Here is a 17855-nt window from a genome sequence, read left to right as displayed (position 1 = left end):
CGTCTTTCTCATGACTCCTTCCATCCATGTGTGCCTTATTATTACATAATTGTCACAATCCCCTGTTTCCAAATGGGTTCCCAAGGGTCATGCATGTGTAAAAATGCTAACTACTCCTGAGTCATGCTTTATGCAATGTGACAACAGTAGCTACAGGAAAAGCCACAATGGCGCTGCATTGTTGGCTCAGGCGCAAATGAATTAATTTACAGTATCAACACTGCCAAAGCCATTGCAAACATATCGGTAGGGAATGCAACACAATGGCCATGCATGGATACTGAGACAAATCCTGTTCTAATTCCCTTTATTTTGAATTAGCCTAGCAGGCTAATGCTAATGTGATTCAGTAGTAGTGAGAGAGGATACTAACATGCTAGTGCTAGCGCTGTGCTAGCAGGAAATAGGGCCCTCTGATTGCTTGCATAACACTGGGGCACAGTGGGAGGGAGAGCGATGCCTGGGCACATGACTGGAGGACAGGGCACTGGTGCGTGGCGTCTGGTGCACATAACGCGGGGCTCTGTCAATCCATATCAGTGGCAGCCATCACTGTCGATCCTCTCGCTCCCACCACGGGCACAGAGGGCTAACAGCAGCCCACTGGGAAGTGGTCAGTGCTCTTCTACTGTCAATGGCAGTGCAGCATAGAGTTGTTTTGTTAGGGAGTGAAGTTAAGTTGGATTGTGTAGTGTTCACTTTTAAGATTGACTTCTGAGGTGGAGAGTATGCAAGTTGGGGAAGCTACACAAACAATGAAGTGTTGAACAGAAGGTATAGTGACTTCTGTACTTGGACGAAAGGGTACACTCTTAATTTATTAGGTTAATTCGGACTATGCATAAGTCAAGCTTTCAACATCACCAGTTTTCAGCACTTGTATTCACTGAGGTGAATAAAATCGCATTTGAAATAGGGGAGCACAGAAGAGCACAATGGTGACGTGACAGATATTTTCACATATTCCTCCAGAGCACTGTTATTTCCTCAAGCAGCCCCTTAGTTGAGACTGAAGAAGCCACAATGAAGAGAAGATGGTCTTTTGACGGATGTCATTCACAAAACAAAACAGAGTGGCATCTCAATGGAGCTGCTTGGGAAAGAAAGGAGAGAGCAGGTCTGTGGGATAGCCAAACACTACTGTCAGTCACACCAGGGAGAGAGGGATGGAGGGAGCAGGGGGAGGAGAGGTAGCCTGAGAAATAGAATGTGTGTGTGAGAGAGAGAGCGAGAGAGAGGTACCCCTCTGTTCCACCTTATCTCCTCTTTGGCAACATATGATTGCTTTTTGTCATGCCACTAAAAGCATTTGAATCGAACAGAAATTAATCAAGAGGGGTGTGTGTGTATGACAGAGAGAGAGAGAGAGAGAGGGTTGAGCGAGACAGATAGACTGAGAGAGACAGAGAGAGAGAGAGAGAGAGAGGGAGAGAAATGGAGAGGCCCACTCCACGCCGCATGAGGTGAGTGACAGGCATGAATATTTAATCGCCTCTCATCCTCTCTCCAAGGTGGTGGTCATTGGCCCGTCAGGTCTGCCTCAAATCCATTCATAGCTTCTGCCTCATTGGCACAATTAGACAGGGATAAGCCTTTGATTAATTGACTTGGGCCTTCCTCTCATCGCTCCATAGCTGAAAAGGCCCTTATCTGGATCATAAGGTTCTTTATACTCCTTCTGAGTGACGAGAATGAAAGATATTGGCAGCTAGCTACCCTGCAAGTACCGCTACAGTACTCCATTACATCATTACGTAATCTTTAATAGACTCATACTCTCAATCAAATGTACTATGAACACTGTTATTGTAGTGCAATAGACTTTCAGTGTGTAAGTAAAACCTCTATGTGTTTTAATTGTGTTTTAGGATTCATTTATTGGATATCAATCTGTAAATCTGTCTACATGGTCTACATTTAAAAAGAGACCTGTCAAAAGGCGATACAGGTACATAAGTGAAGGAATAGTACCCCCTTCTGGTCTTAGCTAGCAGGCTGAAATTCTACTTAGTATGATATAGTAAGTAATCTAAGGTATGTTTTGTTTTGAATTAGCAATAAACAGTCAGGTTGAAAGAGTCCCATATTCCTAAAGTGTCTCAGAGTAGGAGTGCTGATCTAGAATCAGGTCCCACCTGGTCATGTAATCGTGTCATGTCTGTTATGATCTGAAAGGTATATTGATCCTAGATCAGCACTCAGATGGGAAAGGGGATACCTAGTCAGTTGCACAACTGAATGCATTCAACCAAAATGTGTCTACCGCAATTAACCCAACCCCTCTGAATCAGAAAGGTGCAGGGGGCTGCCTTAATCAACGTCATCAGCACCCAGGGAGCAGTGGTTATTGGGGGTTAACTGCCTTGCTCAAAGACAGAACAGCTGATTTTTTTCCACTTTGTTGGCTTGGGGATTCAAACCAGCGACCTTTCGGTTCCTGGCCGCAACGCTCTTAACTGCTAGGCTATGGGCACTGGTCTAACAGGCCCATCTAAGCCAGACGTGACCTACTTGTATAGAGGCGTACTGGTGCGAAAGTTGTTTGCCACAAAATTCTAAGCTAACAATAGGTGCAGGACTGAACCTCCCATAAGCAAGCCTTAGGCGACAGTGGCCCAGGACACCTGCCTTGAGTGTTTAATAGGAACACTGGCCTCCTTCAGGTCCAACATGTCCATGAGATACTGTGTTATAACGAGGACCCCGGCCCAGAGCTTTTCTTAGTCAGGTCGTGTGGTCAGGAAAACCTCCGGGAATTAAATCAGTGACAATGTTTATTGGCAATGTAAGGGAACTCAGAATACCATGTAATGTCAGGTCGTGTCAAATACAGTTACATGCCTAAAGGGTCAATTGTGGTGATATCCTTTTTTAGATATGTCATTTTTTATTAAACTTTGTGGCTTTAGAAACTGCCATGACAGTGTTGTAGACACTCATGTCAGTTCAAACAAACCAGTCTAATACAGTATGGTACAGCAAAGTGAGCCATAGAATAGATAGAAATATAATTCCTAGAACGGTAATCCCCTTTCAAGTCAATGGGTGGGTGATGGGTGAAATTGTATTTCTATAGTGTGTGCAGCAGTAGGTAAGTACCTCCTCCTGGTCCAACATGTAGAGCTGATTTCCGGAGATCACACAGAGACGGGGGTTCCAGTCGGGGCGGTCGTAGGAGGGAGCGGCAAAGGAAGGGGCATGGGGGCGATAGGAGGGGGGGACGGCACACCTCGCATCTGGGGAGGAGAGAGAACAAGGGGAGAGGGAAGGAGAGAGGGGAGATGTGTCAGTTAGGGTGACTGGATGGTGGAGGACATGCCAGAACATGCCCGTCGACACATGGTTGTTTATGTTTGCAAGCTGGTACATCTGCATCAGTTGAATCCAAAACACTGAAAATGCAATGTGACTTCTTCACATTTGTCCACATTTCACACATAACAACAATGCTCAATGAAAGAAGTGGACAGATTAATCTAGGACTGGTCCATTATGCAGTAAATAACTCACCAATCAATGCACTGATTCAGAGAAAATAAAACACACTTTCTACAGAGTTTATTTATTATGATTTGTAGCCATAGCCTAAAATATGGATAAAAGGGTTGGATAAAAGGGTCTGCAAAATCAGGGGTTCCCAAAATGGCGTCCGCAGAAGAGGTACTGCAGAGGGTCCGTGGCCAGATCTCTAAATATGTATAAAATAAATAATTAAATAAAATACAGGGTACGCACAATGCCGTCGGGGGTATGCCAACACATTTTCAAACAGTCCATTTGTATTTTCCAACGAGGCTATACATTTGGGTGAGGTTTTTTTGTAGCCTGCATAACCTTGTTTCACTGCCAAAAATAAAATTAAACCATCTAATGTTAAGCGACATAACAATGCAATGTCAAATACAGGTAGCCTAGTCACATAATTAACATCCAATCACATTAACTGTTACTGTCTCGCGGGAATTCCACTAACGGTCCGTATGTAGCCAAACGTTGCTGCTGCTCATTCCATTTGCTCCAAAAATTCATAAATGGTTAAAAAAAGTAAGGCCCGCATCCATAGAGACACATACCAGCTCTACTGGTAGTACTGCTACTACCAGCAGTACTACACCTGCACCTGTCGACAACACAAGTTGTTCTGCTTCCAAGAGCACATCCAATGCTAGCATCCGTAATTCTACATTTGTTGTAGCCCAGTTGCATGGACACTGACAGTTGTGAATCTGATGCAGTCAAAGAGCTACTGCCCCCTTACACGGGAAAGCACCGAAAAACAGACAGGGACGTTGGACCATCGAAGAGGCGCAAATATGATGAGAACTACATTGATTTGGGGTTCACTTATATTGGGAGTAGGTCCTTTCCTAAGCCACAGTGTGTTATATGTGCAAAAGTACTATCTCACAACTCGATGACACCTTCACTCTGGCTCAAACATTTAGAAACAAAACATGCCAATTTGAAAAATAAGCCACAGGAGGTTTTTGAGCGAGAATTAAGACGACTTTCGAGTTGTAATACATGTATAAAAGCAACAGATAGCATTAATAAGAAGGGGCTAGAAGCATGTTATATGGTGAGCTACCGAGTGGCTAGGACAGGCAAGCCCCATACTATTGTGGAGGACTTTAATTCTTCCTGCTGCCATGAATATGGATGGGACAATGCTGAGGGAAAAGGCCGAAAAAACTATACAGACAATGCCTCCATCAAACAACACTGTTTCACGACGCATCAGTGACCTGGCAGGAGATGTTTTGTAACAATTACTGCTTTGCATACAAGCCAGTGAATTATATGCGTTACAGCTGGATGAGTCAACAGACGTGGTGGGCCTGGTACAGGTCCTGGTATATGTCCGTTATGTTTAGGTGGATTCCACTGGAAACCAGGACAACAGGAGAGGATCTTTTTAAAGTACTGGACAGCTTTGTGACATCAAATGGACTTTGGTGGTCAAGATGTGTTGGTATCTGTACTGATGGCGCAAAAGCCATGACAGGGAGACATAGTGGAGTGGTAACGCGCGTGCAAGCAGTTGCTCCCAACGCCACTTGGGTACACTGCAGCATCCACTGAGAGGCTCTTGTTGCCAAAAGAATGCCTGACAGCTTCAAAGACATTTTGGACACTACAGTGAAAATGGTTAACTTTGTTAACGCAAGGACCCTGAACTCTCGTGTATTTTATGCACTATGCAATGATATGGGCAGTGACCATGTAATGCTTTTACAACATACAGAAGTGCGCTGGTTATCAAGGGGCATAGTATTGACACTTTTTTTTTATTGAGAGATGAGCTTAAAGTTTTCTTTACTGACCATCATTTTCACTTGTCTGACGAGTTTCTCACATGACTGGCTTATCTGGGTGATGTTTTTTCTCACCTGAATGATCTGTATCTAGGATTACAGGAACTCTCCGCAACTATATTCAATGTGTGGGACAAAATTGAGGCCTGTTGGGGCTCGGGGGGCAGTATTGAGAAATTTTGAAAAAAATATGTGCCCATTTTTAACTGCCTCCTACACCAACTCAGAAGCTAGGATATGCATATTATTAACACATTCGGATAGAAAACACTCTGAATTTTCTAAAACAGTTTGAATGGTGTCTGTAAGTATAACAAAACTCATATTGCAGGCAAAAACCTGTGAAAAATAGATTTTAAAAAATGTGCATTTTGTGACTGTACTATTTAGTGTCATTGTTTTATAGATACCATAGTGAGAAAGGATTCATTTCGCAACACCTACGGCTTCCACTAGATGTCAACGATCTTTATAAAGTTGTTTGAAGCGTCTATGATAAACAGAGAGCAAATTAGAATGCAAGGAAGTTGACATGTCGTCACTTCATTTTTTTGCGCCTGCGCATAAATCTGAGAAGCGTGAGTTTGTCATTATTGTTTATCTAGACATAGGATAGGTTGTGTGAAAATATTACTGATGTTTAATGTTAAAAATGGACCAAAAGATTAATGCTAAACAACGTTTGACATGTTTGAACGAACGTAAATAGATTATTTACTAGGTTTTTTTAGCTTTTCGGCGTGATTTTACAACCCCCCACCACGTTTTGTGGGAGCATAATGAACGCTAACTACTTGGTGTTATTTGGACATAAATTATGAACTTTGTCAAAAGAAACCACATTTGTTCCGGACCTGGGATCCCTGGCAGTGCCTTCTGATGGAGATAATCAAAGGTAAGGGGATATTTACAATGTTATTATCGATATTAGATGATGCTAACTGTATAGCATAGCTTATTGTTCTTAGCATAGCACCCCGTTTATTGCAAAATGTGATTTCCCAGTAAAGTTATTTTGAGATCTGGCCATTCGGTAGCAATTACGAGATGATAATATATTATTCTTTGAATGACAATATTATAATTTACCAATGTTTTCGAATAGTAATTTTGTTATGTTCACCGGAAGCATTTCAGAGAAGAAAAAAATCTGAATTTCACGCTACTGTAAAATGCTGTTTTTGGATATAAATATGAACTTGATGGAACAAAGAATGCATGTATTGTATAACATAATGTCCTAGGAGTGTCATCTGATGGAGATTGACAAAGGTTAGTGCATAATTCTAGCTGGTTTCTGCTTTTGGTGACGCCTGACCTTGAATTGAAAATGGATGTTTGTACTTTTGTGGCTATGTACTGTCCTAACATAATCTAACTTTATGCTTTTGCCGTAAAGCCTCTTTGAAAATCGAACAATGTGGTTAGATTAAGGAGATGTTTATCTTTTAAATTGTGTAAAATAGTTGATTGTTTGAGAAATTGAAATTATTAGATTTTTGATGTTTTGAATTTCCAGCCTTGTTAGCAATCCCGACTCGGGGTTCATTGCTAACCTGTAGCCCCAACAGGTTAAGAAGTTGGAGCTCTTCGCTGTTTGCATTAACAAGGACAACACACAGGTCTTTCCATCGTTGTATGATTTTTTTGTGTGCAAATGAACTCAAGTTTACGGACAATGTCAAATGTGATATAGTGAAGCACCTGAGTGAGTTGGGTGCACAATTACGCAGGTACTTTCCCAAAAAATGGATGACACAAACAACTGGATTCGTTATGCCTTTCGTGCCCTGCCTCCAGTCCACTTACCGATATCTGAACAAGACAGCCTCATCGAAATGTAATTTAAATCAGAAGCCACTGCCAGATTTCTGGATTGGGCTAAACTCAGAGTATCCTGCCTTGGCAAATCGCGCTGTTAAGACACTGATGCCCTTTGCAACCACATACTTATGTGAGAGTGGATTCTCGCCCCTCACTAGCAAGAAAACTAAATACAGGCACAGACTGTGTGTGGGAAATGATTTAGGACTGAGACTCTCTCCAATACAACCCAACATTGTGGAGTTATGTGCATCCTTTCAAGCACACCCTTCTCATTAACCTGTGGTGAGTTATTCCCAATTTTTGATGAACAAATAATGTTTATATTTAAGATGGCTAAATAAAGAGCAAAATGATTGATTATTATTGTATTATTATTTGTGCCCTGGCCCTATAAGAGCTCTTTGTCACTTCCCACAAGCCAGGATTTGACAAAAACCCACACTCATTTTTATGTTTAATAAATGTATTGTATAGTGTGTGTGTAGCAGGCTTACAATGATGGCAACAAAAAAAAACATTTGAGAGTGTGCTGATCCTGGTGCTAGAGGGGGTACGCAGCTGGAGGTTGAATGTTTGAAGGGGTACGGGACCATAACAAGTTTGGGAACCACTGGTTTAGAGGATCTAACACAAAACAATGTCATTATTATTCATCTACAATGTTGGTTCTGATTAACCATGGGCAACAAGGCCTGGGAAGCTCACAGGGATATCCACCAATTATTCATTTTTCAGCTCAATGCTTCTTTGTTTTGAACATAAATGCACTTTAATTTCATCTTTAAAACTGCAAAGTTTTCTTTCTGCCTATGATTTTATTTATTTTTTTATTGTATGAAATTAGCTTGAAAATGAAAACAATATATCTCCGATACCAAGAGGCAGGCTTTTTAAATGTTATTTCCCTGGGGCCGAGACTTGGTTCGCCCAGCCATGCACTGCAGATGTCACAGTAAAACATCTCCTTGTATGACATTTTTATCGCACTGCAAGTTGTGTTGTGGTTATGAGGGGGTCCTTGATGAAGTTTCTCTCACAAAAGGGATCCCCGGACCCAGAAAGTTCACTGTGCTAAATGACCATATCTTCATACTACATCGCAAATGCATTGACATGCCTTTGTTCCACCCCAGGTTCCCCCTCTGACCAGACGGTCGCAATAGACAGGCAGCTCTTCAGACAGAACCAGGGTCCTGAAGCAGAAGGGCTGTGGCATGAAACAGAGCAAAAGAAGCTTGCTGATCCACTACAACTGCTCGAGTCAATTAGCCAAGCTCTGGCTTCAGTCAGCATGATGCTAGGTCACTGAGAAATAACCAGGGCACGATTATTTGTCTTTTTCACTATCTTACATAGTCTCCACTTCCTAGTGTGTCTCTCTATCACTCGTACTCACTCTGCCCATCCCTCTGGTTCTCCCTCTCTCAACTGTCTTTTTCGTATTGACCTTGCTATTCATCTTTCCTCCAGTCTCTTTCCATGTTCCCCTCTTTCATATTTCTTTCTCTTTTCCCTCTAAGTTATGTCAGGGGCTATGTTAATGTTTTCATCAAAACACTTTTGCTATCCTTTCCATTCGCCTCATTTTTACATTTCAAGCAGAATGTGAAGCATACATCTCAACGCTATCCTCACTCCAGACAGCCTTGTGTAGTGAATCCACAGACACCTCCCAACAAGGCCGGAAACAAGCCCTCAACGAGAGGTTAGCCAAAGTGACATTCCCCACTCCACACACCAAGACTGTTTTCACAATTCACACACTTCATATCTGCAGATTGTACAAGTCCCAGAGTCAACCCTCTAACACACTTTATTTAACCCTTACCCATACATCTTGTAGATGGTACAAACAACAGCTGTCTAGTGTCTACTTATACCTGTTCACTTTCCAGACAGCACACTTTAACCCTTTGCGCATTTCCCCATGTTTGAGAAAGGAAAGGACCCTGCAGGTTGAATGATGTAACAGGCCCTGACTCGGCTGACACACAGCACCGTCGGCACACTCACAGCAGCAGGCCATGCTGTCCATTTGACACTATGCCAAAAACAGAGCCACACAGACCCTGAAAATAGGCCTACTTCAACCAAACAACCCTGTCAGAACCTTTATTTTAAAATGAAAGCTTTCTCAAATATTCACTGTATTCACAATGCTTGTATCACCCCAAGTAGGAAGCCAAGCACAAAAGGCAATCTGTCTAATTGTAGCGAATACAGCCGAGTTTGTTTTATATTCAAGTTTAATTATGAATAAAGCTGCTCTTGAAATATAAATGAGTTGCTAAAGAAGCAAAGCTTATTAAGGGGATCACAGTGGTAGAATCCAAGGTATGATTCACCGTATGATATGAAGAGAGATTACATAACCCTGATTTCAACCTCTAAGTCACTTTTCACTCATGGACTCACAGTCACTGTGGTTATTCTGACTGAGCCCCCTAGGGGTTTTCATATACACTCACATATGATTAAGAATTTGACCAAATCACAAAATCTAGGCAGTGAATATCGGCCAGGGCATGTATATACAGTACCAGTCAAAAGTTTGGACACACCTACTCATTCCATGGTTTTTCTTTATTTTTACTATTTTCTACATTGTGGAATAATAGTGAAGACATCAAAACTTTGAAATACACACATGGAATCATGTAGTAAGCAAAAAATATATTTTATATTTGAGATTCATCAAAGTAGCAACCCGTTGCCTTAATGACAGCTTTGCACACTCTTGGCATTCTCTCAACCAGCTTCATGAGGTAGTCACCTGGAATGCATTTTAATTAACAGGTGTGCTTTGTTAAAAGTTCATTTGTAGAATTTCTTTCCTTCTTAATGCGTTTGAGCCAATCAGTTGTGTTGTGACAGGGTAGGGGTGGTATACAGAAAATAGCCCTACTTGGTAAAAGACCAAGTCCATATTATGGGAAGAACAGCTCAAATAAGGAAAGAGAAATGACAGTCCATCATTACTTTAAGACATGAAGGTCAGTCAATGCGGAAAATTGACTGAAGGTCAGTCAATGCGGAAAACTGGCTCTCATGAGGAAAGGAAGACCCAGAGTTACCTCTGCTGCAGAGGATAAGTTCATTAGAGTTACCAGCCTCAGATTGCAGCCCAATAAATGTTTCACAGAGTTCAAGTAACAGACACATCTCAACATCAACTGTTCAGAGGAGACTGTGTGAATCAGGCCTTCATGGTCGAATTGCTGCAAAGAAACCACTACTAAAGGACAACAATAAGATGAAGAGACTTGCTTGGGCCAAGAAACACGAGCAATGGACATTAGACTGGTGGAAATCTGTCCCTTGGTCTGATGAGTCTAAATTAGAGATTTTTGTTTCCAACCGCCGTGTCTTTGTGAGACGCAGAGTAGGTGAACAGATGATCTCCACATGTGTGATTCCCAACATGAAGCATGGAGGAGGAGGTGTGATGGTGTGGGGGTGCTTTGCTGGGGACACAGCATTCTGCAGCGATACGCCGTCCCATCTGGTTTGCGCTTAGTGGGACTATCATTTGTTTTCAACAGGACAATGACCCAACACACCTCCAGGCTGTGTAAGGGCTATTTGACCCGACCTCAACCCAATTGAGATGGTTTGGGATGAGTTGGACCGCAGAGTGAAGGAAAAACAGCCACCAAGTGCTCAGCATATGTGGGAACTTCTTCAACACTGTTGGAAAAGCATTCCTCATGCGTTTCCAACGTTCCCAAGGGGGACCAGTACGGGGAGAAAAAAAAAAAGTATGAAATGTATGCATTCACTACAGTAAGTCGCTCTGGATAAGAGCGTCTGCTAAATGACTAAAATGTAAATGTAAAATGATTGAGAGAATGCCAAGAGAAGAGTGTGCAAAGCTGTCATCATGGCAAAGGGTGGCTACTTTTGAATTGTTTAACACTTTTTTGGATACTACATGATTCCATATGTGTTATTTCATAGTTCATATTATTTTACAATGTAGAAAATAGTAAAAATAAAGAAAAAACCTTGAATTAGTAGGTGTGTCCAAACTTTTGACTGGTACTGTATACAGTGAGGGAAAAAAGTATATATACTGTATATACACAGTATATATATTTTTTAAATCTTTATCATCTCTGAGAATGGCATGGAGAAAAATGTACAGACAATATCATCTTGTCCTGCAGCTAGAATGATGTACCTCCTTGTACGTGGATGTCCACTGGTTTAGCAGTTGAAGTGTTAGTTTTTACATTCACAATATCAATGTTTTAATGTGGAAAGAAAAGTTTAGAGTATTGAGACTACTACAGTATATCAATATGATCATCTTAATTTTTTTATTTATTTAACTCAGTTAAGAACAAATTCTTATTTACAATGACGGCCTACCCCAGACGACGCTGGGCCAATTGTGCGACGCCCTATGGGACTCCCAATCACGGTCGGATGTGATGCAGCCTGGATTCGAACAAGGCACTGCAGTGACGCCTCTTGCACTGAGATGCAGTGTCTTATACCACTGTGCCACGCAGGAGCCCCAATCATCATTACTGCAGACAACATATAGCCTAAATTCCAAGGCCCAGGAATCCCAAAATATGAGTGTGACACTCGTTGCCCTTTTTCAGAGACATTGGACAAGGAGAGAGAAAGCCTTTGACACTAAACGTATAGCCCTACAGCAGCATACCTAATGAAAGTCACAATGTTGTGGATCCACTGGGGATATCAGTGACTCATTCCCACAATATGTGCTCCAGCTACAATCTGTACCTCCACTTTCATGCCTCATCATCTGAAAAACCTTGGAGGCAATTTCAATGAGTAGAAACTAAAATGCATGTAGGGTACGGTGTATGCGGTTTGTGCGGTCCAATCTAGGTGGGCTAGTTCTGTGTTATAAATATAAAAAAAACACTGTATTCACATTCTCTGATTAACGCTCTCAGAATGTGCTGAGGTCTGTCTCTGTGGGCACGTAACGCCATTCGTTCCTGCCTACCTTTGCAGTTTGCCAAGGAGCAGAGCAGCCATTAGATGACTGGACAGCTTTATTCAACGTTGTCATTACTGAGCCCGACAGGGGTAATGTTAATTCATACACATCGCTAAGCTCTAAAACAGAGCTAAAAATAAACATGCAATATCCTCAGGCCGCCCGGGTCGGGCAACGTACCGACGCCAACACGACCTTGTTGGCTACTTTCAAGGCAAAGAAGCACAATGAACTGTACAGTTTGTACACATTTTAAACGTTACTTGGTGCCCACGTAGCTTCTATATCACATCATTCGGAATCAACAGGGGTATCCTACCATTCCATACTCTATGAATGCTTTTGAATTTATTGCCCAGATGTGATGTATTTCTGAAAATATACACTGGCCTGTGTGTTCTTTAATACGCTGATTCCGGGCATTTAGTACACGGCCATCAGTGTCATGAGAGACGTCAAACGTCAGGGATGTGTCACAATGGGCCTCAAGGAAGAGGTGAACACAGAGGTCCGCACTACACTGGCACCGCACAGGCCTGTGTGTGTGTGTGTGTGTGTGTGTGTGTGTGTGTGTGTGTGTGTGTGTGTGTGTGTGTGTGTGTGTGTGTGTGTGTGTGTGTGTGTGTGTGTGTGTGTGTGTGTGTGTGTGTGTGTGTGTGTGTGTGTGTGTGTGTGTGTGTGTGTGTGTGTGTGTGTGTGTGTGTGTGTGTGTATTCTCACCTATCAGATCATTCAGTCCGCCCTTGTCTGGCACGGCAGGGCTCTCCACTACCACGTATTTGTCCACACGGCGTCACTGTTGCTGCACTTTACGTGTGAATCCGCCCCCAACTCCACACACAGGAAACAAGGTTACTGCCCAAGAGATGTCACTTCCGAAACACCCACTCTTGCTCGCTCGCGCTCTCTCCCTCACGCCCCCAGCCTATTGCCATGACAACCGAGAAAAGAATAGAATATAAGTGAGTGTTAAAGAGACAGATGATCAGAGACAAGGAGAAAGTGAGGAAGAGATGGAGGGAAAGGGAAAGATTGAGAGGGAGAATAGTAGAACAGGGGAGACAGCAGGGAACGAGATGGACAGGGGGAGAGAGGAGTAGACAGGGAGAAAATGAGTGGGAGGAGGGAAGGATGGATGGATGATAGGAGAGATAGAAAGAAGGGGGAGAGGAGGTAAGCGATGGGATGAGCTGGGGATAGGAAGAGAGGAGAGGTGAAGAAATGGGGATGCTGAGAAGAAGGAGAGAGATAAATGAAGTGATGAGAGAGGGAAAAAGGGAAGGAGGAGACTTTTTTGGGAAAAGGGAGCCCATATCTTGTTCCCATAGCAACCCAGCCATCCATGAAAAACGGACTTGTTCCTCCCTCTCGCTCTCTCTCTCTCTGATGCGCACGCGCACATCTTTTCTGTCCATCTATCTATCTATCTATCTATCTATCTATCTATCTATCTATCTATCTATCTATCTATCTATCTATCTATCTATCTATCTATCTATCTATCTATCTATCTATCTATCTATCTATCTATCTATCTATCTATCTATCTATCTATCTATCTATCTATCTATCTATCTATCTATCTATCTATACACTATAGACATATGTTGGTGGTGAACAATACTAAATTATTCCTTACACGGCTGTAAAATACATCAACAGATACCACAGTCCAAAACGTTCAATACTGTTACTGTAAGACAACATAAGATGAGGAAACAAGATCTATATATTTATAAGCAAGCCGACTGCTTGAATATATGGCGATAATAAAATCAAATTATAATATTTAAAGGTGAAATCAATGTTCCGATCATCCTACTATGAATCAAAATTAAATTAAACTTTCCCACAAACTCCCTGGCAGCCTGCATCCATCTCCCCACCATCTATCGCTCCCCTCTCCCTTCCACATATCTGTCTCTCAGTCCCCCACTCTCACAGCCCATTTCTCTCTCTCTCGCTTCCTCACTCTCTCTCACACATGTATCTCCTACTGTCCCCCTTCTCTCCCTCTGTCCATCTCCCTTTCACTTCTCTCAGCTCTTCTCCCTCCCTCTTGTTACCACCGTCTCTCTCACTATCAGCCACACAACTCTCTCTCTCTCGCCCTCTCTCTCTCTCTCTCTCTCCATTCCCATCCCTCCTCCAGGATGCTAGAGCAGTAGGGTGGAATGACTGCACTGCCAGTAGCAGAGTTGGGTTGGCTTATTAGAGTGTACAGTATCACTCTCTCGCTCTCCTTTCCCTTCACTTGACTATTCCACGGGGCTACACAGCAATCCCCCCAAGTTGTGCTGCAAAACTCTCTTTACTTAGGCTTGAACAACATCTATAGGAAATGAGATGCAGGATTGCTTTGTCTGCTAACCCTTCATGGTGATGTGCTGTCCTGCCCTGTCAACCTGTGTGAAGGTGATATTCAATGTGCTGAGTATAGAGAAAATATACATGAATGGGACTCGTCTGTGTGTGTGTGTGTGTGTGTGTGTGTGTGTGTGTGTGTGTGTGTGTGTGTGTGTGTGTGTGTGTGTGTGTGTGTGTGTGTGTGTGTGTGTGTGTGTGTGTGTGTGTGTGTGTTTGAGTGTGAATTACTGTGACTGCAAAACCACAGTGATCCACATTCACAGGTAACAATGCTGCTGTATTTATTTGCCCACGTCTATCACCTATCATGATGTGTTCTCCCGTCTCTCTCTGTTTGCATATCCTGTCTTATGTCACCATGTGATGGGTGCTCCACTGAGAGAAAGCAGGTCAAGCCTTTGGTCCTCAGAGATAAATAATAATTATAGTGATCTGTCCTCAATCCAGAGATAGACTAAGAACTGTGTCATTGTTATATTACCCAAAATGGCAATCTCTCAAACTCCTACACAGCTTAAGTCATCTCGTCTGACAGACAGAGGAGTGACGGGGAGTCTGACTGGGAGGCCCTGTGTTGCCCTGGGTGGAATTATGAAAGAACCTTCTGATTGAGAAAAAGCCAGAGGTGTCTTGGATCAGAGGTATCTGGGGTATTGGCACCGTTTTGCTTCCTTGATTTTTACAGATCAACGCAATGATGTCTGAGTAGGAATACACAGAAACCATCTAAATGGAATTTAGTTATGGGTTTTCTGCTTTCACTTCATCACCAAGATGTCTGTCATGTTCAGTGGGGTTTGAAATGATTGCCACCCTTGATAAAGATGACCAAAAATGACTGTATAAAATAAATAACTCAAATACTGAAAAGGGAAATGATATTGTTTTATACTAATACAGTTGTTCCGAGAAATATATTTTGTTTAACAAGTAATAAAAAACAATCTCAAAAAAGGTAGGGCTCAAATTATCAACACCCCTGTTTTCTATACCGTTCAATACCTCACCTTGCGAGGACAACGCAATGCCTTTTTCAAAAAATGATTTATGAGATTGGCGAACACATTGGGAGGGATTTTAGACCATCCCTCCATACAGAATCTTTCCAGATCCTTGATATCCTTCGTCTACGCTTATGGACTGCCCTCTTCAATTCAATCCACAGGTTTTCAATGGGGGTCATGTCCGGAGACTGAGATGGCCTTTGCAAAATGTTGATTTTGTGGTCAATGAACAAGTTCTTTGTTGATTTTGATGTGTGCTTGGGGTTATTGTCTTGCTGTAAGATCCACTTGCTGGAATATCCTATTGCGGCAAAGTTTCAGCCTCCTGGCAGAGGCAATCAGGATTTTGGCTGAAATGTTCTGGTACTGTGTGAAGTTCATGATTTTTAAGAAAGATTTTTAAGCCTTGAGACAATTAAGAAATGGATTGTGTAAGTGTGCCATTCAGAGGTTGAATGGGCAAGACAAAAGATTTAAGTTCCTTTGAACGGGGTATGGTAGTAGGTGCCAGGTGCACCGGTTTTCCCGTGTGTATCAAGAATGGCCCACCACCCAAAGGACATCCAGTCAACTTGACACAACTGTGGGAAGCATTGGAGCCAACATGGGCCAGCATCCCTGTGGAACGCTTTCAACACCTTGTAGAGTCCATGCCCCGACGAATTAAGACTGTTCTGAGGGCAAAGGGGGTGCAATTCAATATTAGGAAGGTGTTCTTAATGTTTTGTACACTCAGTGTATATAGTTCGATATCTTTTCTGCATGCTTATCTGGTTTTGGTCATTTAAGTTGACACTGAAACTGTTTTTCTATCCAATAAATATCCAATACATTTTCTACACAAAAAACTCCTGTAATTAGCTCCAATGACTGTAATTTCCTCCATATTAAAGGGATAGTTTGAGATTTTGGCAACAAAGCCTTTTATATACTTTCCCAGAGTCCAGCTAGCATGCTAACTGTTCCTGTAGACTTCCAGTCATTGAACTTTTTCAGACTGGACACAGAAACATAAAATTGGTACACATGATGGTATTCTGTTGCAGCTAGCAAAAATTCACAAAATTATAATTTTTCACATTAAAAAATCCCCAAAATGATTTTCACAAAAAAATATATTTTTTTAAAATCGCAGACCCCCTGCAGCACCTCTGCGGACCCTAGTTTGAAACCCCCTGAATTAAGCAACTGCACAGAGCTCACCTCAGGGTTTTCTACAGTACACAACGCTAACACATTAACATGAATGGACATATGCCTTCATGGCAAACAAACGTCCTAATCTCAACAGTATCTACCTGCAGCAGGCTACCAGAACAGAGCAGCCCGTACTGCCAGATTCTATTTATTAATATCATTACTTTGAATTAGGTTTTAAATGAGAAGTGTAAGGGATGAGATAGTAAGACAAACCCTAACTGAGTCCCAGACCCTCTTAGACTTGTCTGTGTATGTTACCGCATATTATCTCATCCCTTGTTGCACTAAAACAAATACAGTAAAATTGTACTTGGGCGTCCAAGACCACTGTCTGTTTCAGTTATAAATACTGCAATACCTTCATTCATTATGTAAGTCAGCTTTTCCTATTTTTGAGTATTCTCCTCATCTTTCTCCACATGTTCAAATGCTCCTACATTCAGAGGGAGCAATGACATCATCATCACCCCAATTACCTTACACAATCCCTTCCCCTGACTGAGCGATCTGATTGATTCAATCAACACAAACGGTTATACAACTTCCTGTGTCATCAAGGTATCGGTGGTCATGTGGTGACACATTTGCTGTCTGGGTGACAGTAGCCGTACAGAAGCTACTTAGCTGAAAGGACAAGAAAGGGGACTTGAGCAGACAAGATTAACTTGTGTATCTGTAGCGATCAAATGCATGCCAAATAAATCACTTTTTGCTCAATAAAGTAGTCTCCCTCTGTCTCAATCAACAACTAACATTATTTTCCATTCAAAAAACTTTAGTGACTTGGATAACTGATCTCAATTGTATATTCCCCCAAAAACATAATTTAGATATGTATCTGGTCACCATTACTGCAACTTCAATCAGGTAAATACGATATGTTTTTACTGTTGTTAAAGTCCCTTGTGCCCCATGTATGCCCGAGGTCTACAAAATAAGTGTAATTTAACTGTATCTTCCTTCTGATCAAGTTGCACAAATATATAGTTGTGTGTCTTTTTTACTCTCTCATGTGAAAAAGGTCAACTGTAGAACCAAATAAACAAAACTTGTTTTGACAGCAAAGCTGTTGTAGAGCACTGATACTCTACCTCTGCATTCAGCACCACTGAAGTGGACAGCGACTGAATCGGTTTTCTGAAGTTCAGCCCCACATGTCAGTGG

General features: G+C 42.0%; 1 protein-coding gene across 3 annotated transcripts in view; it reads right to left on the bottom strand.

Annotated features, from left to right (window-relative positions):
- LOC106605281 (ras/Rap GTPase-activating protein SynGAP-like) overlaps positions 1–17855 on the bottom strand; it is a 111169-nt gene that overhangs the window by 85219 nt on the left and 8095 nt on the right. For all 3 annotated transcript variants that reach the window (XM_082975322.1, XM_082975320.1, XM_082975319.1), the window contains exon 2: positions 3100–3236. In XM_082975322.1, the coding sequence (XP_082831448.1) occupies positions 3100–3236 (137 nt within the window). The remainder of the gene's footprint in view (positions 1–3099; positions 3237–17855) is intronic.

Source organism: Salmo salar, chromosome 05 (genome assembly GCF_965601325.2).
Source record: "Salmo salar chromosome 05, fSalSal1, whole genome shotgun sequence".
In the NCBI taxonomy this organism is placed as follows: Eukaryota; Metazoa; Chordata; class Actinopteri; order Salmoniformes; family Salmonidae; genus Salmo; species Salmo salar.
Note: the sequence above shows the minus strand (reverse complement) of the source record. Positions and strands in the feature narration are given on the sequence as shown.